This window comes from Anomaloglossus baeobatrachus, chromosome 4, assembly GCF_048569485.1.
Source record: "Anomaloglossus baeobatrachus isolate aAnoBae1 chromosome 4, aAnoBae1.hap1, whole genome shotgun sequence".
NCBI lineage: Eukaryota > Metazoa > Chordata > Amphibia > Anura > Aromobatidae > Anomaloglossus > Anomaloglossus baeobatrachus.
In genome coordinates this window covers 442,032,044-442,058,883 of record NC_134356.1, presented here as the reverse complement: position 1 = coordinate 442,058,883, position 26,840 = coordinate 442,032,044, and the positions used below count along the sequence as shown (strand labels likewise).

General features: G+C 48.0%; 1 protein-coding gene across 4 annotated transcripts in view; it reads right to left on the bottom strand.

Moving 5' to 3' along the window:
• Nucleotides 1–26,840, bottom strand: part of VPS13C (vacuolar protein sorting 13 homolog C) — a 492,503-nt gene that overhangs the window by 62,624 nt on the left and 403,039 nt on the right. For all 4 annotated transcript variants that reach the window (XM_075345525.1, XM_075345526.1, XM_075345527.1 and 1 more), the window contains 6 exons: nt 17,562–17,703; nt 16,190–16,324; nt 11,899–11,980; nt 10,462–10,531; nt 10,219–10,330; nt 3,343–3,456 (listed from right to left, as the gene is read on the bottom strand). In XM_075345525.1, the coding sequence (XP_075201640.1) occupies nt 3,343–3,456; nt 10,219–10,330; nt 10,462–10,531; nt 11,899–11,980; nt 16,190–16,324; nt 17,562–17,703 (655 nt within the window). The remainder of the gene's footprint in view (nt 1–3,342; nt 3,457–10,218; nt 10,331–10,461; nt 10,532–11,898; nt 11,981–16,189; nt 16,325–17,561; nt 17,704–26,840) is intronic.

The following is a 26,840-nucleotide window of genomic DNA, read 5'->3' as shown; positions in this document are numbered from 1 at the left end:
GACCGCATTGATAGCGTAAGACGCAAACGCCGACATCTGCGTGGTAAGGTGCGCCACTTGCGGCACTGCTGGATGCATGATAGCATCCACTTTTGCTAAGCCAGCTGAAATAGCCTGGAGTGCCCATACGGCTGCGAATGCCGGAGCAAACGACGCGCCTATAGCTTCATAGACAGATTTTAACCAAAGGTCCATCTGTCTGTCATTGGCATCTTTAAGTGAAGCGCCATCCTCCACTGCAACTATGGATCTAGCTGCAAGTTTGACAATCGGGGGGTCTACCTTTGGACACTGTGTCCAGCGCTTGACCACCTCAGGGGGGAAAGGGAAACGCGTATCTTTAGATCGTTTAGAGAAACGCCTTTCTGGGTGAGCGTCGTGCTTCTGGATTGATTCTCTGAAGTCAGAGTGATCTAACAAAGCACTCAATTTACGCTTGGGATAAAGGAAACGAAACTTTTCCTGCTCCGCAGCCGCCTCTTCTGCTGAAGGGGCTGGGGGAGAAATATCCAACAGCCTATTGATGGCTGAGATAAGGTCGTCTACCATGGCATCCCCATCCGGGGTATCCAGGTTGAGAGGGGTTCCAGGAGTGGATTCCTGATCACTCTCATCAGACACATCACAGGGAGACTGATTGCGCTGAGACCCTGAGCAGTGTGAAGACGTCGAGGGTCTTTCCCAGCGAGCTCGCTTAGGGTGGCTGGGGCCATCATCTGAGTCATAATCCTCGGCCTGTGAAGCCGGGGACCCCCCTGTGGGCTGGATACATTCCAAGTAAGGGGGACCTGAGGACAGAGGCCTCACCGTGCCCAGAGACTGAGCCCCATGCATAGATTGCAAGGTCTCAAGGATTTTTGCCATAGATACAGACATATTATCTGCAAAAACTGCAAAGTCCGTCCCTGTCACCGGGGCAGAACTTACAAGCGTCTCAGCCTGGGTCGCCACCTCTCCTGACTCCAGCTGGCGAAGCAGCACCGGGTCGGAGCATTGCACACAATGGGGGTCATCAGAGCCTGCTGGTAGATTAGCCCCACATGCAGCACACGCAGTATACACAGCCCTTTTTGCCTTGGCCGCCTTGCGTTTTGAGGATGACATGTTGCTGCTTCCACAGAGCGATCTGGGATATGCAGCCAGAAGCGCACCTCACAGTGCAAGAAATACAATATCTATATAACTGTATCCAGTACACTGATACACAGTGAGGCACTAGAGGGACCAGCACAGAAAAATCGCTTACCGCCCGCTTAAAAAGCGGGTGTGTGGTCGCCAGATAGCCCCTAGTCCAGGTCTCCCAGAGCCTTGCGTCCTTCCTCCAGCCAGGCATGCATGTAATGGCTGCCGGCGTCTCGAGAGAGGAAGGGGGGCGGGCCCTGGGCGTTCCTGGCCAAGAGCGGGAAGCCTGCTTCCCTCTGTGCATAGTGTGAGGGCTGGAGCATGTAAATCAGGCTCCAGCCCTCGTCGCTGCTTGCGAACAGCGTCTCTCCCCTACCCTGAATGACAGGGTGGGGGCGGGAACGAAACGGAGCTGCCGGCGTCCTAGGCCCAAAAAGCCGGGGACTAAAGTTATAACCGCCGCCGCCGTAAAAGCGCGGACGGCGGATTCCCGGCGCACCACAAGTCACAGCAGCGCCGCCCGGTCCAGAGGGGGTCGGCGCTGCGTTCCCAAACACAAACAATCCCCCAGTAATCTGTAGGGACACCAACTCCATGTTGCGGTCCCCGGCGCACTATAACACCCAGCCAGCCCGGAGTGTGTCTGTGCCTGCCGGGGACACAGAGTACCTGTAAGATGCAGGGCCCTGTCCCTGATCGTACTCCTGCTCCGAATCCATCAGGTTCTAATGGGTCTGTGGATGGAGCCCGGCATCAGAGCTGAGAGGCCGGCAGGATCCCACTTCCACAGAGCCCTACAAGGGGATGTGGAAGGAAAACAGCATGTCAGGCTCCAGCCCTGTACCAGCAATAGGTACCTCAACCTTACAACACCATCCAGGGGTGAGAAGGGAGCATGCTGGGGACACTATATGTGTCCTCTTTTCTTCCATCCGAAACAGTCAGCAGCTACTGCTGACTAAAATCTGTGGAGCTATGCATGGAATGTCTGACCTCCTTCGCACACAAAGCTAAAACTGGAGAACCCGTGATACCACGGGGGGGTATAGCCAGAGGGGGAGGGGCCTTGCACTTTTAATGTAGTGCTTTGTGTGGCCTCCAGAGGGCAGTAGCTATACCCCAATCGTCTGGGTCTCCCAATAGAGCGCTGAAGAAATAACAAATTCTACCCATTCTGTAATGTGATCAGTTTTCATCTCCAGATATTAATTTTCTCCGACCTAGTGGGAACAGACTAGCTGCTATGATGTCTCAGACACAGTACACAGAAGCAGACATTAGTAGACATTATAGAGCAGTACTGAGCTGTGCAGCTGTGAATACAGCACAAGAGTGAAATACATTTGCTAAAAGCTGCAGCACCATCTGCCTGAATCTCACTGTACCAAGTTTTTTCTCCCTAGAGTATAAGGCGTTGTGTCACTCCTCACTATGCCAGCATTAAGTCGTGATCTGATCAAGATAGATTTGAGCTGCTTTTACAGAGAGGATGGCAGGTTTAGGAGGAGGGAAGAAGTGGCTCACAAGTCAGGAAAAAAGCATATTTCTTCAATAAGGTAGATTACAAAGCTTCTTCTATTCACTTGTAGAACTGATTTATGTAGTTTATTGAAAAGACAGTAACCATTTAATTAAAAAGTCGTTAATAAAACTCCCCCATTAAAATATATTCTTCCATTTAGTTCAGAGAAGAGCAATGTGCTTTGGTTTGAAACACAGATTGTGGATAGAGATGAGCGGACCTGTGGAAGTTCGGTTCAGTGGCTTTAGCTGGACTTTAGATAAAGTTCGGTTTAGGACCCGGACTTAACCTGTAGCCGAATGGAAGTCACTAATTGGGCATTTTGGGTCACCATCCACAGCCAGCCATAAACAGATCACTCCCGTCCAGAGGAGGGTGGGCGGGATTTTTCGTTGTTTGCTGCACACTCCATCTGATCTCGCTGTTGTTACCCCCAGTGCGAGCCATTTAAACACTGCAGGCGGCTTGCACCGAGCTTATGTGAGCAGATTGCATACGTAAAGCACCTAAACTTCAAACCCAAACTTTTTTTTTTCGTAAAGTCTGTTTGGTACGAACGCCGAACCTCGGGTCCGCACATATCTAGTTGTGGATAAGTCATTGCAAAATTAGGCAGTTATACAATTTGGTGGAATTTTAAATTCAAGGAGAAATGTTGAATCTCAACACCATAAAAATGCCAATATTCTCAGGCCTACCTTCACAGGAGATATGTGGAAGTGTTCAAAGAAGCTCGGAGTGGTAATATCCGTCATGGAGGATTCCATTAGTTCTGTGTTTAAAGCATCTAGATCTTTCTGAATTAGCTTCGTCTGCATTTTAACCATAAAAGTCTGTGTTATTGCATATCACACAACTTACATGTAATAGACTAAATCACTAATAAACCCATTGCAATTAATGGAAAAAAAAAAGTCATGGCTGAGTGCTCTGTCCTCTTCATTGAGAAGCAAAGGGTGAAATTTAGAGATAAAATCATAAAAAGGATTGGCCCCCCTGCAATTCTGTCAGATAATACTCAGTTTCTTCTCGAAAATGATTGCAATCACAAATTCTTTGGTATTATTATCTTCATTTATTTTGCTTGCAATGAAAAAACACAAAAAAATGAAACAAAAATGAAATCATTGATCATTTCACACAAAACTCCAAAAATGGGCCAGACAAAAGTATTGGCACCCTTAGCCTAATACTTGGTCGCACAACCTTTAGCCAAAAAAACTGCGAACAACCGCTTCCGGTAACCATCAATGAGTTTCTTACAATGCTCTGCTGGAATTTTAGACCATTCTTCTTTGGCAAACTGCTCCAGGTCCCTGAGATTTGAAGGGTGCCTTCTCCAAACTGCCATTTTGAGATCTCTCCACAGGTCTTCTATGGGATTCAGGTCTGGACTCATTGCTGGCCACTTTAGTAGTCTCCAGTGCTCTCTCAAACCATTTTCTAGTGCTTTTTGAAGTGTGTTTTGGGTCATTGTCCTGCTGGAAGACCCATGACCTCTGAGGAAGACCCAGCTTTCTCACACTGGGCCCTACATTATGCTGCAAAATTTGTTGGTAGTCTTCAGATTTTATAATGCCATGCACACAGTCAAGCAGTCCAGTGCCTGAGGCAACAAAGCAACCCCAAAATATCAGGGAACCTCCGCCATGTTTGACTGTAGGGACCGTGTTTTCTTTTTTTTTCCCCTGTAAACTCTATGTTGATGGCTTTTCCCAAAAAGCTCTACTTTTGTCTCATCTGACCAGAGAACATTCTTCCAAAACGTTTTAGGCTTTCTCAGGAAAGTTTTGGCAAACTCCAGCCTGGCTTTTTTATGTCTCGGGGTAAGAAGTGGGGTCTTCCTGGGTATCCTACCATATAGTCCCTTTTCATTCAGACTTCGACGGATAGTACGGGTTGACACTATTGTAACTTCGGACTGCATGGCAGCTTGAACTTGTTTGGATGTTAGTCGAGGTTCTTTATCCACCATCTGCACAATCTTGCATTGGAATCTCTCATCAATTTTTCTTTTCCTTCCACATCTAGGGAGGTTAGCCACAGTGCCATGGGCTTTAAACTTCTTGATGACACTGCGCACCGCAGACACAGGAACTTTCAGGTCTTTGGAGATGGACTTGTAGCTTTGAGATTGCTCATGCTTCCTCGCAATTTGGATACTCAAGTCCTGAGACAGTTCTTTGGTCTTCTTTCTTTTCTCCATGCTCAATGTGGTACACACAAGGATACAGGACAGAAGTTGCACCAACTTTAATCCATGTCAACTGGCTGCAAGTGTGATTTAGTTATTGCCAACACCTGTTAGGTGCCACAGGTAAGTTACAGGTGCTGTTAATTACACAAATTAGAGACAGGTAAAATATATCTTTGTACCGTGTTAGCCAGTAGAGATAAAAAATTGTTTAAAAGAACTGAAGTCCTCAGTGGTTGATACCTTTTAATGGCTAACTGAAAAGATGGTAATAATAGCAAGCTTTCGAGACTACTCAGGCCTCTACTGGCTAACACGGTACAAAGATATATTTTACCTGTATCAAAACGGAGGATACCAGAATATACCGCATCTTTATGGAACTAAAGAAACTTCTGAAGAAACGTGCAGACCTGAGAAGTCTCGAAAGCTTGCTATTACCATTTTTTCAGTTAGCCATTAAAAGGTATCAACCACTGAGGACTTCAGTTCTTTTAAACAATTTTTTACAAATTAGAGAAGTATCACATGATTTTCAAACAGTGCCAATACTTTTGTCCACCCCTATTTTTTATGTTTGGTGTGGAATTATATCCAATTTGGCTTCATGACAATTAGTTTTAATTTTTTTTCATTGAACACAAATTAAATGAAGATAACAATACGAATGAATTTGTGATTGCAATCATTTTCAAGAAGAAACTGAGTATTATCTGATAGAATTGCAGGGGTGCCAATACTTTTGGCCAGCACTGTATATATATTGACATACTCAATTTACACTGTGGTCTTCCTCCACAGTGTAGATGAGAAATGCAAAATCTCATCCACAACAATGGTAATGTTAAATAGTTACTTTTCCATGATTTGAAATCTGCTGCACTGGACTGTGGATGCAACTAGGAGTACAAGACATGACACGTAGTTGTATCCCTGCTGTTTTTACTAGGGCCTCCCTTCAAACATATGGTGAATCCAGCAATAAAAATCAGTATACTTGCCTGGTAGATTGCAAAAGACTCAGTTAACCCCTTCACGACCCGGCGATTGTGCCTTTTCCGTTTTTTTTTTCTTCCGAGAGCCGTAATTTTTTTATTTTTCAGTCAATATGGTCATGTGAGGGCTGTTTTTTTGCTGAATGAGCTGTACTTTTAAATATCAAGAGTTTTACCATATAGTGTACTGGAAAACAGCAAAAAAATTCCAACTGCGGAAAATGTTTTTTTTTTTAAAAAAAAGTGCGATTGCACTATTGTTTTTGAGATATTTTATTCACAGTGTTCACTATATGGTAAAACTGATGTGTTGGTGTGATGCCTCAGGTCGGTGCGAGTTCGTTGATAAGTTTACTTTTATCTAAAACAGGGGTGGGGAACCTACGGCCCGCAATGCCCTTTTATGCGGCCCCCAGGCAGATTCCCGGGGGCGGCAGTGCTCGAGCCGCCACCGCCATCTTGTGGGCCGCCGGCCCTTTAAATCCGCAGATGTGCTGCTGTGCTTACCAATGCGTTCTCCCGCTGGCCAGTGCCAGCGAGAGAGGACTTACTTTGTGGGCGTGTTTACTGCTCTGCGTTGCCCGCCCTCTGCCCTCGGAGCTGCGTGCCCGCCCCCCGGCCCTCGGAGCTGCGTCTCCGGTGCCTGGTCTCCGGTGCTGTGTGTCCGGTGCTGCTGTGTGTCTAGCGCCAGCCCTCAGCTGCTGTGTGCCCTGTGCAGTGCTTTTTGGCCCCCCTCCCCTCAGTGCTGTGTGCCCCCCAATGCTGTGTATCACCCCAGGTTTGTGTCCCTCCTCCCCCCCACTGATGTCAGGGCTCCGCAAGTGATATCTGCGCCCCAGCCCCTCGTGTGGTGCCTGCGCATGTCCTCAGCGTCTCCTGTGACTTATACATCACAGGAGGGGCAGGGGGCACATGCATCACAGGAGGGGCAGGGGGCACATGCATCACAGGAGGGGCAGGGGGCACATGCATCACAGGAGGGGCAGGGGGCACATGCATCACAGGAGGGGCAGGGGGCACATGCATCACAGGAGGGGCAGGGGGCACATGCATCACAGGAGGGGCAGGGGGCACATGCATCACAGGAGGGGCAGGGGGCACATGCATCACAGGAGGGGCAGGGGGCACATGCATCACAGGAGGGGCAGGGGGCACATGCATCACAGGAGGGGCAGGGGGCACATGCATCACAGGAGGGGCAGGGGGCACATGCATCACAGGAGGGGCAGGGGGCACATGCATCACAGGAGGGGCAGGGGGCACATGCATCACAGGAGGGGCAGGGGGCACATGCATCACAGGAGGGGCAGGGGGCACATGCATCACAGGAGGGGCAGGGGGCACATGCATCACAGGAGGGGCAGGGGGCACATGCATCACAGGAGGGGCAGGGGGCACATGCATCACAGGAGGGGCAGGGGGCACATGCATCACAGGAGGGGCAGGGGGCACATGCATCACAGGAGGGGCAGGGGGCACATGCATCACAGGAGGGGCAGGGGGCACATGCATCACAGGAGGGGCAGGGGGCACATGCATCACAGGAGGGGCAGGGGGCACATGCATCACAGGAGGGGCAGGGGGCACATGCATCACAGGAGGGGCAGGGGGCACATGCATCACAGGAGGGGCAGGGGGCACATGCATCACAGGAGGGGCAGGGGGCACATGCATCACAGGAGGGGCAGGGGGCACATGCATCACAGGAGGGGCAGGGGGCACATGCATCACAGGAGGGGCAGGGGGCACATGCATCACAGGAGGGGCAGGGGGCACATGCATCACAGGAGGGGCAGGGGGCACATGCATCACAGGAGGGGCAGGGGGCACATGCATCACAGGAGGGGCAGGGGGCACATGCATCACAGGAGGGGCAGGGGGCACATGCATCACAGGAGGGGCAGGGGGCACATGCATCACAGGAGGGGCAGGGGGCACATGCATCACAGGAGGGGCTGGGGGCACATGCATCACAGGAGGGGCTGGGGGCACATGCATCACAGGAGGGGCTGGGGGCACATGCATCACAGGAGGGGCTGGGGGCACATGCATCACAGGAGGGGCTGGGGGCACATGCATCACAGGAGGGGCTGGGGGCACATACATCACAGGAGGGGCTGGGGGCACATGCATCACAGGAGGGGCTGGGGGCACATGCATCACAGGAGGGGCTGGGGGCACATGCATCACAGGAGGGGCTGGGGGCACATGCATCACAGGAGGGGCTGGGGGCACATGCATCACAGGAGGGGCTGGGGGCACATGCATCACAGGAGGGGCTGGGGGCACATGCATCACAGGAGGGGCTGGGGGCACATGCATCACAGGAGGGGCTGGGGGCACATGCATCACAGGAGGGGCTGGGAGCACATGCATCACAGGAGGGGCTGGGGGCACATGCATCACAGGAGGGGCTGGGGGCACATGCATCACAGGAGGGGCTGGGGGCACATGCATCACAGGAGGGGCTGGGGGCACATGCATCACAGGAGGGGCTGGGGGCACATGCATCACAGGAGGGGCTGGGGGCACATGCATCACAGGAGGGGCTGGGGGCACATGCATCACAGGAGGGGCTGGGGGCACATGCATCACAGGAGGGGCTGGGGGCACATGCATCACAGGAGGGGCTGGGGGCACATGCATCACAGGAGGGGCTGGGGGCACATGCATCACAGGAGGGGCTGGGGCACATGCATCACAGGAGGGGCTGGGGGCACATGCATCACAGGAGGGGCTGGGGGCACATGCATCACAGGAGGGGCTGGGGGCACATGCATCACAGGAGGGGCTGGGGGCACATGCATCACAGGAGGGGCTGGGGGCACATGCATCACAGGAGGGGCTGGGGGCACATGCATCACAGGAGGGGCTGGGAGCACATGCATCACAGGAGGGGCTGGGAGCACATGCATCACAGGAGGGGCTGGGGGCACATGCATCACAGGAGGGGCTGGGGGCACATGCATCACAGGAGGAGCTGGGGGCACATGCATCACAGGAGGAGCTGGGGGCACATGCATCACAGGAGGGGCTGGGGGCACATGCATCACAGGAGGGGCTGGGGGCACATGCATCACAGGAGGGACTGGGGGCACATGCATCACAGGAGGGGCTGGGGGCACATGCATCACAGGAGGGGCTGGGGGCACATGCATCACAGGAGGGGCTGGGGGCACATGCATCACAGGAGGGGCTGGGGGCACATGCATCACAGGAGGGGCTGGGGGCACATGCATCACAGGAGGGGCTGGGGGCACATGCATCACAGGAGGGGCTGGGGGCACATGCATCACAGGAGGGGCTGGGGGCACATGCATCACAGGAGGGGCTGGGGGCACATGCATCACAGGAGGGGCTGGGGGCACATGCATCACAGGAGAGGCTGGGGGCACATGCATCACAGGAGAGGCTGGGGGCACATACATCACAGGAGGGGCTGGGGGCATATACATCACAGGAGGGGCTGGGGGCATATACATCACAGGAGGGGCTGGGGGCACATATACATCACAAGAGGAGCTGAGGGGGCACATATACATCACAAGAGGAGCTGAGGGGGCATATACATCACAAGAGGAGCTGGGGGCATATACATGTCCCCAGCCCCTTGTGTGATGTATGTGCCACCAGTGTCTCTTGTGATGTATATACAGCAGTCCCAGTGTCTCCTATGTGATATATGTGCCCCCAGTGTCTCCTGTGATGTATATACAGCAGTCCCAGTGTCTCTTATGTGATATATGTGCCTCCAGTGTCTCCTGTGATGTATATACAGCGTGTGTTATGTGTTATTTAATTTTCAAATGGGGCAAAAGGGGGGGCGATTTGAACTTTTTTTTTTTTATTTTACTAGGGCCCCTAGGGTACTATAATGATCAGCAGTCTGATTACTCATTCATTCTCACGATCAGAGCTGCATCGCTCCGACCGGTAGAAATGAACATCTCTTGTAACAGCCAGTACTTGGCTGTTTGTTTACAGGACCTTAGTCATGTGAGCACAGGAGTCATCACATGACTCTGTGCTACCATTACAACCAAGAGGTTAAAAGGCAGGGGCGGATAACGATTCCGCTAGTGCATGGCAGGCACACATGTTAGCTGTATAAATCATCAGCCAGGAAAGATTAACACTATGACCGCTAGGACGTAATTTTACCGCCCGCGGTTGTTAAGGGGTTAACTTACCCTAGGAAGATAAGGTCCTATGGATGCAGAATAGAATTACTGCTTTCTGAAACAAGTATCTACACTCAATGACCAAATAAAAAAAGGCTATACATTTCAATACCATTGTACAAATCAAAATAAATTGAAACACAAAGCAAAACACAAAAACCAGTTGTATATGCAGTAAAAATACATGATATTTTGATGGCTTACACGTTGTTTCTCAACTTCTGGAAGGCTGGAAGGGGTGAATAACCCAATGATTGCTGCCAGGAAGCCTTGGTCAACCTTTAGAGCCATACACTGGATAAGAACCATGAAGTACCTTTACAGAAATATATAAGCATAAATAATTAAAAGCTGAAAAACTGATTTGTAACAAGATAATATGCAATGAAAAACATATCACTATTGTAAAACCACTTCACACACTTTTTTTCCAGATTATGTACTTACTTAAACTGCATGACTTTGCTAAATTCATTAAATCTTGTTATGATACTGATATCAATAAATGGCTTTGGTTCTGCCAAGACATAAAAAATCAAGAGAAATTAGATCCCTGTAGAATACATACAAATAACTGATTTTACCAGGGCCTTAAATAGTAATGGAAACAGAATAGAAGACAGAATGTTTACTCCGCCCTGAAAAAAATACATTTCTAACAGTTTTGACAGCAAAGGCCCCCATACACGTTAGACTAATGTTAGTTGAACCTCCCCCAACCTCGATATCTACAGGTTGATCTGAAGGTCTAATGTGTATAGGGGTGCAGGCCAACTAATAGTCTGCAAGTAAGGCTAGTTTCACACTTGCGTTGAACGGCATCCGTTGCATTGCGTTGTGTGACGGATGCAACGGATGCGTTGCATATAACGGCACAACAGATGCAACGGATCGTACAAAACATACAAAACAACGGAAAGCTTTTTTTTTTCTTTTTGCTCTCACATGCCGGCGGCCGGACGCTCAGCTGAGAGCTCTCACATGCCGGCGGCTGGGCGCTCAGCTGAGAGCTCCCACATGCTGGCGGCCGGGCGCTCAGCTGAGAGCTCTCACATGCCGGCGGCCGGGCGCTCAGCTGAGAGCTCTCACATGCCGGCGGCCGGGCGCTCAGCTGAGAGCTCTCACATGCCGGCGGCCGGGCGCTCAGCTGAGAGCTCTCACATGCCGGCGGCCGGGCGCTCAGCTGAACGTTCGGCCACTGAGAGACAAAATAAAGTTTCTGTGATAAAAAAAAAAAAAAAAGATGAGCATGCGCAGTGAAAAATAGAGGATTCCGCCGCTCAAAAAACGTTACATGCTACGTTCCTTCCGCCAGCGGAAGCAACGCAGGTACTTTTGGCACAATCCATCATCCATACAAGTCTATGGGAAACAGCGGAATCCGTTAACGGATTCCGCTGTTTTCCAAAAGGGCGGATTGTGACGGAAAGAAATTAACGCAAGTGTGAAAGTACCCTAAGACAATCGCAAACTCTGGACAGTCGATTGCATTGTTCTCCTGCTTTCTTATACAGAGCACAGGAGTGCTCAACTAAACTAGCGCACCTCTGTATGGGAGAATCGACTGAGACGGACCATCAGCTGAGTTGTGCTGACAGCCATCTAATGTCTATTGCCAGTACTATTGATCTACATTATATGCTTTTGGTGTATTCTTGAACTACACAATAAGTAATGCAACTATTATTAGTCACATACTTTTATAGTTAGTTTTGTGTTATTTAAGGTTATGGTGGAACAGTTTTGCACAAAATTAATTCCCTGCCCCCCCCAAAAAGTGAAAAGTTTCAGAAATCAGTAACCATAGCCTAGCTATATGGCGACAGTGACATGTTGGTGCAGGTAAATACATTATTTTCTATAATTCATTAAAGATTTTTTTACCAGAGTCTAATGCAATGGATTTGGGAGGTGCAACTGGATGAAAGACGGCAGGAAACATAGAGCCAGGAAGCTGATTATCCACCTGACAAGAAAAGCAACATTGTTCACTAAATCTCTGAGCTGTAATAACCACGATTACAGGGAGCGCTCATCCATAAAACATGATGTGATATAGTCATGTAACTAAATTGTCCATAGGCTGGTGTCTCTTTTCCCACATTTCAGGCTTCAAAGATAAAATTTTAATGTTATGGTGAAGAATCAACAAGTGGGACAGAATTGTGAAGTTAAACGAAATTTATTGCTTATTTTAAACTTTCAAAAAAAAAATAAATAAATGAAAAGTGGGGCGTGCAATATTATTTGGCCCCTTTAAGTTAATACTATGTAGCGCCACCTTTTGCTTTGATTACAGTTGCAAGTCGTTTGGGGTATGTCTCCATCAGTTTTCCACATTGAGAGACTGAAATTCTTGCCTATTCTTCCTTTGCAAACAGCTTGAGTTAAGTGAGGTTGGATGGAGAGCGTTTGTGAACAGCAGTTTTCAGCCCTTTCCCCAGATTCTCGATTGGATTCAGGTCTGGACTTTGACTTGGCCATTCTAACATCTGCATACGTTTATTTGTGAACCATTCCACTGTAGATTTTGCTTTATGTTTGGGATCATTGTCTTGTTGGAAGACAAATCTCCGTCCCAGTCTCAGGTCTTTTGCAGACTCCCAACAGGTTTTCTTCAAGAATGGTCCTGTATTTGGCTCCATCCATCTTCCCATAAATTTGAACCATCTTCCCTGTCCCTGCTGAAGAAAAGCAGGCCCAAACCATGATGCTGCCACCACCATGTTTGACAGTGGGGATGGTGTGTTGAGGGTGATGAGCTGTGTTGCTTTTACGCCAAAAATATCGTTTGGCATTGTGCCCAAATAATTCAATTTTGGTTTCATCTGACCAGAGCTGCTACTTCCACATGTTTGGTGTGTCTCCTAGGTGGCTTGTGGCAAACTTTAAATGACACTTTTTATGGATATCTTTGAGAAATGGCTTTCTCCTTGCCACTCTTCCATAAAGGCCAGATTTGTGCAGTGTACAACTGATTGTTGTCCTATGGACAGACTCTCCCACCTCAGCTGTAGATCTCTGCAGTTCATTCAGAGTGATCATGGGCCTCTTGTTTGCATCTCTGATCAGTATTTTCCTTGTTTGAGATTAAAGTTTGGATGGACGGCTGGATCTTGGTAGATTTGCAGTGGTATGATACTCCTTCCATTTCAATATGATCGCTTGCACAGTGCTCCTTGGGATGTTGAAAGTTTTGGAGATCTTTTTGTAACAAAATCCGGCTTTAAATGTCTCCACAACAGTATCACGGACCTGCCTGTTGTGTTTCTTGGTCTTCATGATGCTATCTGCGCTTTAAACAGAACACTGAGACTATCACAGAGCAAATGCATTTATACGGAGACTTGATTACACACAGGTGGATTATATTTATCATCATCAGCCATTTAGGACAGCATTGGATCATTCAGAGATCCTCAATGAACTTCTGGAGTGAGTTTACTGAAAGTAAAGGGGATGAATAATATTGCACGCCCTACTTTTCAGTTATTTATTTTTTTAAAAATTTAATACTAAGCAATAAATTTCGTTCAACTTCACAATTGTGTCCCACTTGTTGTTGATTCTTCACCTTAACATTAAAATTTTTATCTTTATGTTTGAAGCCTGAAATGTGGAAAAAGGTAGAAAAATTCAAAGGAGCCGAATACTTTCGCAAGGCACTGTATGTCTGTACAAACTCGAATACATCATATGAAGGAGAGTGGATATATGAATCACCTTCACTCATGGCTTTACTATTTACATACGGGGAGAGTTTTCGATCTTTTGGAATTAATGCAAAATATTTTTAGAATAAGTGCCTTAAAAAGGATGTACCCTGAAAACAAACTTTCCATAATCATGCTTATAGAGAAGAGCCCGAGCTGGTCCACTATTAGTAAAACTGGGGTTACACTGACCTACATCAGAGCCTACATAAAAGCCTCTTTAGGCAGTGTGACCGCTCCTCAGATGTGCACAGAATGATCACAAGAGGTAGTTCTGTGCGCATGGGCTGCTCTGTACAGTCATGGACAAAAGTTTTGAGAATGACACCAAAATTATATTTTCACATGATCTGTTGCCCTCTGGTTTTTAATTGTGTTTGTCTGATGTTTACATCACATACAGAAATATATTTGCAATCATTTTATGAGTACCAAAAGGCTATATTGACAGTTAGAATGAGTTAATGCAGCAAGTCAATATTTGCAGTTTTGACCCTTCTTCTTCAGGACCTCTGCAATTCTCCCTGGCATGCTCTCAATCAACTTCTGGACCAAATCCTGACTGATAGCTGTCCATTCTTGCATAAGCAATGCTTGCATTTTGCCAGAATTCGTTGGTTTTTGTTTGTCCACCCGTCTCTTGATGATTGCCCACAAGTTCTCAATGGGATTAAGATCTGGGGAGTTTCCAGGCCATGGACCCAAAATCTCTATGTTTTGTTCCATGAGCCATTTACTGATCACCTTTGCTTTATGGCAAGGTGCTGCATCATGCTGGAAAAGGCATTGTTGGGCGCCAAACTGCTCTTGGACAGTTGGGTGAAGTTGCTCTTGGAGGACATTCTGGTACCATTCTTTATTCATGGCTGTGTTTTTAGGCAAGACTGTGAGTGAGCCGATTCCCTTGGCTGAGAAGCAACCCCATACATGAATCGTTTCAGGATGCTTAACAGTTGGCATGAGACAAGACTGGTGGTAGCGCTCATCTCTTCTTCTCCTAAAAAGCTGTTTTCCAGATGTCCCAAACAATCGAAAAGGGGATTCATCTGAGAAAATGACTTTACCCCAGTCCTCAGCAGTCCACTCCCTGTACCTTTTGCAGAATATCATTCGGTCCCTGATGTTTTTTCTGGAGAGAAGTGGCTTCTTTGCTGCCCTCCTTGAAACCAGGCCTTGCTCAAAGAGTCTCCGCCTCACAGTGAGTGCAGAAGCACTCACACCACCTGCTGCCGTTGCTGAGCTAGCTCGGCATTGCTGGTAGTCCGATCCCACAGCTAAAACAGTTTTAAGATACGGTCCTGGTGTTTTCTGGTCCTTCTTGGGCACCCAGGAGCCTTTTTGGCAACAATGGAAGCGCTCTCCTTGAAGTTCTTGATGATGCGATAGATTGTTGACTGAGGTGCAATCTTTGTAGCTGCGATACTCTTCCCTGTTAGGTCATCTTTGTGAAGAGCAATGATGGCTGCATGTGTTTCTTTAGAGATAACCATGGTTAACTGAAGAGAAACAATGATACCAAGCACCAGCCTCCTTTTAAAGTGTCCAGTGGTGTCATTCTTACTTAATCATGACTGATTGATCGCCAGGCCTGTCCTCATCAACACCCACACCTGTGTTAATGGAACAATTACTAAAACAATGTTAGCTGTTCCTTTTAAGGCAGGAATGCAATGATGTTGAAATGTGTTTTGGGGGTTAAAGTTCATTTTCTTAGCCAATATTGACTTTGCAAGTAATTGCTGTTAAGCTGATCACTCTTTATGACATTTTGGAGCATATGCAAATTGCCATTAGAAAAACTTAAGCAGTAGACTTTGTAAAAAATAATATTTATAGCATTCTCAAAACTTTTGGCCATGACTGTATTTTGGCAGCAAATGTTCTGTTTATACTGTGCTGCACAGAATGATTTTTTTTTAAGCTAGCCAAGAAATAATTTCACACAACGAATGAACATTTTGCTCATTTTCAAGTCATCGATTATCAGGAAAATAATGTTCTGAGGAGCACTTGTGCCCAATAATCTATAAATGCACCTTAATAGTGGAGCCTTCTTAAAAGGGATAGTTGACACCATACCAGCAAAGAGTAACTGATGACTTTTAATGCTTGTGGTCAACGGATGATTACACTGATTACACAGGAGAGATCCAGCTAAGCAGGCCCAGATCATTCAGCTTTATTAATGAGGAATTGAATGAATAAAGTCCTTGTCCTGTATACGCATATTGGAATCAGGGGCAACCTATTTCAAACAATGACAAATGTCTCCTGCAAGATGGTGCTTTCAATTGGACATAAATACTATTCAACGTTGGTCCAAGAAAATTACGTTTTAGGCAACAAAAACTAAGCACAAGTAAATGTAGAAAGCAAAATGTTATAGAGAAAATGGATGGCAATAATGTATTCCACTTTAACAACACATGACTTTATCTGAAATTATTAAAACGTTACATCACCTGTAGCCAGTATAACTGCGCCCGTAAACTTCTCTGATGTGGAGACTGTTTCAGTTCTATGTGGATACCAGAGAGGAAGGTTCTCCTGATTTTGCATTTAATTGGTGAGCGCATTTCCATACCATTGAAGTTGACCTACGTTAAGATAAAAATAAAAAAATAACGGGCGTTAAAGGGAAATAATAATAGGATAATGGCCTATTGTGCAAATCAGGATTTTGTGTCTGCTTGGCTGTGTATCTAATCCTATCCGGTGTGATACTGTCTGCACGGCTGTGTATCTAATCCTCTCCTGTGTGATACTGTCTACATGGCTGTGGATCTAATCCTCTCCTGTGTGATACTGTCTGCACGGCTGTGTATCTTATACTCTCCTGTGTGATACTGTCTGCACGGCTGTGTATCTAATACTCTCCTGTGTGATACTGTCTGCTGAGCCGTGTATCTAATCCTCTCCTGTGTGATGCTGTCTGCTGAGCTGTGTATCTAATCCTATCCTGTGTGATACTGTCTCCTGAGCTGTGTATCTAATCCTATCCTGTGTGATACTGTCTGCTGAGCTGTGTATCTAATACTGTCCTGGGTGATACTGTATGCTGAGCTGTGTATCTAATCCAATCCTGTGTGATACTCCTGCTGTCCTTGGTGACACTTTAGACATTTCTGGTCACCAACAAAATGGCTCTGCACTGTGTCCCTACATGTCATTCTCGGTTATCTGTTGTAAACACTCAGATTAGGAGGGGTGAGGCGTGACATCACACACAGAACAGACTCCGCCCACTTTACTGCAGCTGTAATGTGAGTGTTTTCTACAGTTGGATTTCTGTAGGATTTCAGAAGCTGCCCCCCCTAGTGTTTAACAGTCGAAAATATCAAACTTTAATTTTTTTTATATTTTGCTCAATAAAAAAAAATAATATTTAAACAAAACATTAAATTACTTTACATTTTTTCAGTTATTGAATTTTTTTTTTCTGACGATACATTCCCTTTAACTTATCAGTAGATGATAACTACTCTATACACTGATAAAGCAGGATCCACCAGTCACCCTCTCTTAATGACTGATGTACCCGCTCATTAGACACTTCAAAAAAAAAGGTTGGTATGTGTTCATTGTGGCTATTTACATGTGTTATTTTCTGAAACAACAGGAAGTTAGAATCTATAAAAAAAACAAACAAACCACAAAAGCCAGTGCAAAAATGTGCACGTTTTTTTATTTTTAATTTTTTAACAGAAATTGTGTTAAGCATCTAAGGAAAAACAAATATATATTCAATATAAAAACTTTATTTAATCAATATGTCACTTTGCAATGAAAGCCTCACTTTAATAAATTCCTATCGCACAAATAACCCATACACACCTCAAAGTTGGCATCTAATTTTGACCATCTGCATTGTTCCCCAGTGAAATATTTCTCATAGGCTTGTTCTAGTTGAAGAATCTGTTTCTGGTTAAAGGGCTTCCACTTCCGTTTTGGCATTAGCTCCCAGATAACACCTGAGCTGCAAGCAAGAACCAACCAGTTAACGATTATATTACCACCTAAAGAGAATCGGTCAGCAGGATTTTCCCATCCCCATCTTAAACACTTTATTTAGCACAGGAAGCTCTTTCAAAAACAAACTCATGGCTAGTCCATATTCTGTTCCTGAAAAATCAGCATTTGGATTGAATGCAAATGAGGCTGAAGAAGTATTTGTACATCTGAAGCCTATGTCAATCCAGTTGTAGTCCCGATCAAGGGTGACCTTCTCCTATTGAAGTCACAGCATAGAGCCTGTCAGTCAGGCTGGAAAAGGTGGTCAGGGTTGGGCATAGAGCTGGAGTGACAGAGGCTTCAGATGTACAGCCTCATTTCCATATCAATTCAAAAGCTGATTTCTCAGAAACAGAGGAAATATCTAGGTAAGTGTATTGCTGGACTTGTCTTCAAAAGAGCTACGTGAGCCTATAGTTTGCAGGGGTGAGGGAATTCTGCTGATGCAATCAAAAAAGTAGTAGTTGATCCAGCAGCTCTATAATTTAAAATAATAATTTATATTATACAAAAGAGAAAAACTGTTACAGAACAAAAATTAAAGCCCTCATAGTATCAAAGTACTAGTGCATGTATAAATCAGTTTATTTAAACCCTGCGGATACAATATATTTAACATGAGTATCTAGTAGGTTTCCCACTTTAGGAGAGCCCTTCTGCGATGTCCCCGTATGACTGATCAGTTAACAACAAAAAAATGGAAATTCTTCAGATCACCATCATATTCCCTAAGAAAATGTCTGGAAACATTGGAAGGGTTAATAGACTCAGGATTTTGGTTTTTTAAGTCTCTTATGTGCTCATTAATCCAATGTAGCTTGCGGCTCATAGAGTTGACGTGCTTCACATTGCATTTTAAGGACTGAATACAATATATCACAATCATGCTGCTGACATAATTTAAGAGGCATTCAATAAATCATCATCCCCTTGAAAAAGACCAGTTATGATAAAATATATCAAAGACGAAGTCTTCTGCACCACCCTTGTCATTCTAGCTCTTTAATTTAAAGGGAACTAGCAGATTTTTGCTATGTAACCTGAGAGCAGCATAATCTAGTGCAAGAGAGCCTGAAGCTCAGAGATGTATCACTTACTGGAGTGCTTGGTTTAGTGTTGATAGAATCCCTGTTTTGTCTAATGTAGATGTATCAGAACAAAAACTTTAGGTCTTTGTATAACCCGCACCCATAGCCCTGACTGCAGGTTTCCTGTGTACACTGTACATGGTCAGCAAGCTGTCAATCAATGGGGACAAATAGTAAAATTAAGAAAAGTGCTGATTGAGACAGACAAGCAGAAGATCTCTTAATTAAAAAGCATTAAAAGACTAAAGGCCACGTCTCGCTAGCAACATCGCTGCTGAGGCATGACTTTTGTGATGTAGCAGCGATGTTGCTAGCGATGTTGCTGTGTGTGACATCCAGCAACAACCCGGCCCCTGCTGTGAGGTCGCTGGTTGTTGCTGAATGTCCTGGACCATTTTTTAGTTGTTGCTCTCCCGCTGTGAAGCACACATCACTATGTGTGACAGCGACAGAGCAACAGCTGAATGTGCAGTGAGCCGGCTTCTGCGGACGCTGGTAACTAATGTAAATATCGGGTAACCAAGGAGCCCTTTCCTTGGTTACCCAATATTTACCTTCGTTACCAGCGTCCGCCGCTCTCACGCGGCGAGTGGCGGCTCCCTGCACACATAGCCAGACTACACATCGGGTAATTAACCCGATGTGTATTCTAGCTAGGAGTGCAGGGAGCCAGCGCTAAGCGGTGTGCGCTGGTAACCAAGGTAAATATCGGGTTGGTTACCCGATATTTACCTTAGTTACCAAGCGCAGCATCGCTTTCACGCGTCGCTGGGGGCTGGTCACTGGTTGCTGGTGAGATCTGCCTGTGTGACAGCTCACCAGCAACCCGTGTAGCGACGCTCCAGCGATCCCTGCCAGGTCAGGTTGCTGGTGGGATCGCTGGAGCGTCGCTTAGTGTGACGGTACCTTAAGGCTATTTGTTTCAAGATCACAACAGATTTCTTCCTCAGACCAGGCACGTATCCTTTATTATCATTATAGGTTCAATAACCAGTGGGGGTGGGGTTACATAAATTAACCTGACTGCCCTGCACATGACACATTATCAGGAACTGAATCTCCTGCTAATAAAATACATTGTCCTGAACCACAGCACAGAGGCCTAAAAAATAACATCCCTGAAATTAGGCTCTCTTGCCCTAAATGATGCTGCTCTCAGATTAGGTAGCAAATGCCTGCTGACAGATTCCCGTTAAGAACCTTCTGCTTCCTGTTGGTTTTGCCATCAGATTTACTTGCATTAACTCAGAAATATGTACATACTAATAAACGCGAGAGAAGAGCAAAGGTAAACAAGAAAAATGTCTGACTTTAGTTCTTGGGCAATGGCCTCCAATAAAATCACTTCGTGCCCTTTCACACTGCATTCTTTGCCATGTTCAGTGGATGTGTTGGGGCTTACGTCTGAACCCCCTGCAAAATGGGATTCTGACGTATGCGGTGATGGGGCCATTGATTACAAGGGGGCAAACGGGTCACCATCTGTTTGGTCATGCATAATTTTCGGGCATATACAGTACAGACCAAAAGTTTGGACACACCTTCTCATCTAGAACAACTGTTAAGAGTAGACTTTGTGCAGCAGGCCTTCATGGTAAAATAGCTGTTAGGAAACCACTGCTAAGGAAAGGCAACAAGCAGAGGAGACTTGTTTGAGCTAAAGAACACAAGGAATGGACATTAGACCAGTGGAAATATGTGCTTTGGTCTGATGAGTCCAAATTTGAGATCTTTGGATCCAACCACCGTGTCTTTGTAGAAAAGGTGAATGGATGGACTCTACATGGCTGGTTCCCACCGTGAAGCATGGAGGAGGAGGTGTGATGGTGTGGGGGTGCTTTCCTGGTGACACTGTTGGGGATTTATTCAAAATTGAAGGCATACAGAACCAGCATGCCTACCACAGCATCTTGCAGCGGCGTGCAATTCTATCCGGTTTGCGTTTAGTTGGACCATCATTTATTTTTCAACAGGACAATGACCCCAAACACACCTACAGGCTGTGTAAGGGCTATTTGACTAAAAAGGAGAGTGATGGGGTGCTACGCCAGATGACCCGGCCTCCACAGTCACCAGCCCTGAACCCAATCGAGATGGTTTGGGGTGAGCTGGACCGCAGAGTGAAGGCAAAAGGGCCAACAAGTGCTAAGCATCTCTGGGAACGCCTTCAAGACTGTTGGAAAACCATTTCCGGTGACTACCTCTTGAAGCTCATCAAGAGAATGCCAAGAGTGTGCAAAGTAGTAATGAAAGCAAAAGGTGGCTACTTTGAAGAACCTAGAATATAAGACATATTTTTAGTTGTTTCACACTTTTTTTTTTTTTTAAGTATTTCATACCACATGTTTTAATTCATAGTTTTGATGCCTTCAATGTGAATCTACAATTTTCAGAGTCATGAAAATAAAGAAAACTCTTTGAATAAGAAGGTGTGTCAAAACTTTTGCTCTGTACTGTAGGTCTACTGGATGTGGACACCCACACAAAGTTCAGTACACTACGTCTGGGTGTCCACCTCCGGTAGACGTATACGCCAGAAGATGATGCACAACAGAGTACACTGTCTCCGTTTGCACCATTATAGTCAAAGGCCATGTCAACTAATATGTCTGAATCCAGTTTAGTATGGGAGTTTGGATGCAAGCCCCAACGGGACTAGTGAACGTGGGGAAGAATGTAATGTGAAAGGGCCTTGAGGGATTTAGGCAGTTCCCACAAAAAAGAGAATTTTGTTTACTTACCGTAAATTCTTTTTCTTGTAGTTCCGACATGGGAGACCCAAACCATGGGTGTATAGCTAGCGCCTCCGGAGGACACACAAAGTACTACACTCAAACGTGTAGCTCCTCCCTCCGGGCTATATACACTCCCTGGATGACAATCTACCCAGTTCAGTGCAAAAGCTGAAGGAGGACATCCACCCATAAGTAGAGATAGAGTAAAACTCGGCAAAACCAGAACTCTGTCTACTAACAACAGCCGGTGAAACACACGGAACTAAAAAACTGCCGACAGGCAACAGGGAGGGTGCTGGGTCTCCCATGTCGGAACTACAAGAAAAAGAATTTACGGTAAGTAAACAAAATTCTCTTTTTCTTTATCGTTCCTTCCATGGAAGACCCAAACCATGGGACGTTCCAAAGCAGTCCATGGGTGGGAAATAAACCAAACTGAGAAGTAGGCAAAACCTAACTTCACAAATGGGCGACAGCCGCCTGAAGGATGCGTCTGCCCAAGCTCGCATCTGCCGAAGCATGAGCATGCACTTGGTAGTGCTTCGAAAAAAGTGTGCAGACTGGACCAAGTGGCAGCCTGACACATCTGCTGTGCCGTAGCCTGGTGCCTGAAAGCCCAGGAGGCACCGACAGCTCTGGTCGAGTGCGCCTTAATCCCCGGCGGGGGAGGCACCTGAGAACACTGGTAGGCATCAACGATAGCCGACCTAACCCAACGAGCCAGGGTCGGTTTAGAAGCAGAGAGACCCTTGCGCTGACCCGTGGTTAGCACAAAAAGTGAGGTGCACCGGTGCGTGACACATAGATTCGGAGCGCCCGCACCAAATCCAAGGTGTGCAACGCCTTCTCAAAGCGATGCACAGGGGCCGGACAAAGAGAGGGCAATGAAATGTCCTGGTTAAGGTGGAAGGAAGACACCACCTTAGGGAGAAAGTCCGGAGTCGGACGAAGAACCACCATGTCTTGGTGGAACACCAAAAAGGGGGATTCCGAAGAGAGCGCAGCCAAATCAGAAACTCTCCTGAGAGAAGTTATGGCTACTATAAAGACAACTTTCTGTGAAAGTCTAGACAAGGGAACCTCCCTGAGAGGCTCAAAAGGGGGTTTCTGTAAGGCCGTGAGGACCAGATTAAGGTCCCAGGGATCCAAGGGCCGCCGGTAAGGAGGTATGATGTGAGATGCGCCCTGCATGAAGGTGCGCACCTGAGCCAGTCGGGCGATACGCCGCTGGAATAATACCGACAAAGCCGACACCTGTCCCTTGATGGGAATTGAGGGACAGACCTAACTGTAGACCTGACTGTAGAAAAGACAGGATGGTCGGCAAGGAGAACGGCCAAGGAGCATGGCCGGAAGAACGACACCAGGACAGGAAAATTCTCCAAGTCCTGTGGAAATCTTGGCCGAGGAAGACTTCCAAGCCTGAGTCATGGTGGAGATGACCTCAGAGGGAATGCCTGAAGCCGTCAGGATCCAGGACTCAAGAGCCACGCCGTCAATCTGAGAGCCGCAGAATTCTGGCGGAAGAACGGACCTTGAGAGAGAAGGTCTGGGCGGTCCGGGAGATGCCACGGCACCTCTACGGACAGGCGGAGCAGGTCTGGGTACCAAGCTCGCCTGGGCCAGTTCGGAGCAATGAGTATGACTCGACGGCCCTCCGTTCCGATCTTGCGCAGAACCCTGGGCAAGAGCGCTAGAGGGGGAAACACATAGGCCAGACGGAACTGAGACCAATCTTGAACCAGTGCGTCTGCTGCGAAGGCTTGAGGATCGTGGGAGCGAGCCACGTAAACCGGAACCTTGTTTTTGTGCCGGGAAGCCATTAGATCCACTTCCGGAGTGCCCCACTTGCGGCAGATCGATCTGAACACTGACGGATGCAGGGCCCACTCGCCGCCGTACACGGTTTGACGGCTGAGATAATCGGCCTCCCAGTTTTCCACGCCTGGGATGTGGACTGCAGATATGGTGGACTTGAAGTCCTCCGTCCACTGGAGGATTCGTTGAACCTCCAACATCGCCAGACGGCTGTGAGTCCCGCCCTGGTGATTGATGTAGGCAACCGCTGTCGCGTTGTCCGACTGAACCCGAATGTGCTTGTCCGCCAACAGGTGGTGAAAGTCTAGGAGAGCTAGAAACACAGCTCTGATCTCCAGCACATTGATCGGGAGGGCTGATCCGGACGGAGTCCAAGTGCCCTGTGCTCGGTGATGGAGAAATACCGCTCCCCAACCGGAGAGGCTGGCATCGGTGGTGAGGATCACCCAGGACGGAGTAAGGAAGGAGCGTCCCTGTGACAGGGAGAGGGGCTGAAGCCACCACTGAAGGGAGTTCCTGGCCTGTGATGACAGAGCCACCAGCCTTGTCCAAGGAAGAGATCCGCTTGTCCCAACAGCGGAGAATGTCCAGCTGCAAGGGACGCAGATGGAACTGGGCAAAGGGAACCGCTTCCATTGACGCCACCATCTGACCCAGCACCTGCATGAGGTGTCTGATGGAATGACGGCGGTGCCTCAGCAGAGAGCGCACCGCCAGACGAAGGGACTGCTGTTTGACTAAGGGCAACTTGACAAGTGCCGGCAGAGTCTCGAATTGCATCCCTAGGTACAGAAGTACCTGGGTCGGGGTCAGAGTGGACTTGGGCAGGTTGACAAGCCACCCGAACTGAACTAGCGTGGCGACAGTGAGAGAGACACTCCGCTGGCAGTCTACACTGGATGAGGCCTTGACTAGAAGGTCGTCCAGGTAAGGAATCACTGCCAATCCCTGGAGGTGCAGGACCGCAACCACTGCTGCCATGACCTTGGTGAACACTCGAGGGGCCGTGGCTAAGCCAAAAGGAAGAGCCACGAACTGGAAATGTTCCTCTCCGATTGCAAAGCGTAGCCAACGCTGGTGTGAGACCGCAATAGGCACATGCAGATAGGCATCTCTGATGTCGATGGATGCCAGAAAATCTCCTTGGGTCATTGAGGCAATGACCGATCTCAGAGATTCCATGCGACAATGCCGCACCTGAACATGCTTGTTGAGAAGCTTGAGATCCAGGATGGGCCGGGAGGAGCCGTCCTTCTTGGGGACTAGAAAGAGGTTTGAGTAGAAACCGCTGAACCATTCCCGGGCGGGAACCGGAACAATTACCCCGTTGGCCTGCAGGGATGCCACAGCATGAGAGAAGGCGGCGGCCTTGGAGCAAGGGGGTGTGGACAGAAAAAATCTGTTTGGCGGGCAGGAAGAAAATTCTATCCTGTAGCCGTGGGAGAGGATATCCCGCACCCACTGATCGGCGACGTGTTGGAACCACACGTCTCCAAAGTGGGAGAGCCTGCCACCGACCAAGGACGTTGCTGGCGCAGCCAGATAGTCAAGAGGAGGCTGCCTTAGTGGCAGCGGCTCCTCCGGTCTTTTGAGGACGCGGCTTTGCGCGCCAGTTCGATTGACGATCCTTGGCTGCGGTAGTGGACGCGGTCGAGGGCTTCGAGGATGACCAGTTAGAGGAACGAAAGGAACGAAACCTCGATTGGATCCTGCCCTGGACAGGTTTCCTGGCCTTAGTTTGAGGCAAGGAAGTACTCTTCCCGCCAGTAGCTTCCTTGATTATGTCATCCAGCTGTTCCCCAAACAGCCGGGACCCAGCAAAAGGGCGCAAGGTACTTTTTAGAGGAAGCGTCTGCTTTCCACTCTCGAAGCCACAAGATCCTGCGGATCGCGAGGGAGTTAGCGGAGGCCACCGCCGTGCGGTGAGAAGCCTCCAGGATGGCAGACATGGCGTAGGATGCAAAAGCCGAAGCTTGAGAAGTTAAGGCATCCATCTCAGGAATAGAGTCCCTGGAGAGGGAATGTATCTCCTCCAGAGAGGCAGAGACTGCCTTGAGAGCCCACACTGCCGCAAAAGACGGGGAGAACGAGGCTCCAGCCGCCTCATATATAGACTTGGCCAAAAGGTCAACCTGGCGGTCAGTGGGATCCTTAAGAGAAGTGCCATCAGCCACAGCTACGACTGTGCGGGCTGAGATTCTGGACACCGGAGGGTCTACCTCTGGTGGAAAAGGAAAACGGTCATCTGAACTACGCTTCGGAAAACGTTTGTCAGGACAGGCCCTGGGTTTGGTAACAGTGGTCTGAAAGCTGGAGTGGTTAAAAAACATACTTTTAGCTTTCCTAGGTGAGGTAAACTGGTGTATCTCTACCAGAGAGGCTTGTTCCTCAGACTCTGGTGGGTTGAGGTTCAGTACGGAGTCAATGGACGCAATCAAGGCACTAACATCCGCATCACCCTCAGACAAGTCCAATGGGGTACATAGAGGTAGCGTCTTAGCCCACAGTAAACGAGTCCCCCTCGCCCTGTACCTCGGCACGTGAATCAGAGCCGTGGGAAGAGGAAGGAGAAGGGTCCCTGCGTCTCCGTTTAGGGGGACGGGGTCCTGGGACATGCTCTGGGAGCTCCGCAGAGCTAGGAGCAGCCGAAGCACCCTGAGAAGGGATCTGATGCATGGTCAGCAGTGTCCGGGACAGCTGCTCCATGGAGTCGGCAAAAGACTGAAATAGCTTGCCCAAGCCGGGGGTTCAGCCACCGGGGCCGAAGCAGCCGGAGGGACCCCTGCGGAGGCTCCAGGCTGAGACACAACCATGTTAGCACAGGCATCACAATGTGGGTATGTGCTTGGCTCTGCAGAATGAGCTTACATGCAGTGCATATAGCGTACATGTTTGCAGCCTTGCTCCTAGTGACAGACATGCTGCTGAGGTGGAAGCTCTGCAGCCAGAATACACTCCTATAGAATGCCTGAGAGTGTAATAAAAGTCCACAACCAGAGGTTGTGGCTTACCAGCCCGTGCTCTCTGTGTGCCCTCCGGATTCCACTGCTCCCCTGTGATGCCTAACAGTATGCAGCTGCAGCATCCAGCGCCTTCCAGTGTAAGAACGCTGAGAAGATGGCGCTGGGAGAAAGAGGGGGGCGTATATAAGCCCAAGAGCGGGAAAAACGGAGGGCAGAGAGATACAGGGAGATATACAGGGGAGGGAACATCTCCCCAGAGAGGAGTGCCCTCCCCTCTGCTGGTCGGGCGGTGGGCGGCGCTGTATGCAAAACATGCAGAGAAGCCAAAACCGAAACTAGGCCCAAACTGAAGCCGGGGCCTAGATTTAAAAATGCGGCCGACGAGCAGGCACCTTCGGCGCGGTTCTCAGGGGAAATCCCCAGAATCGGCCGGAATTTACAGTAACGCTAAAACACATACTGTCCCCCTAATAAAAGTACCCGGGACCCCTGAAAAAC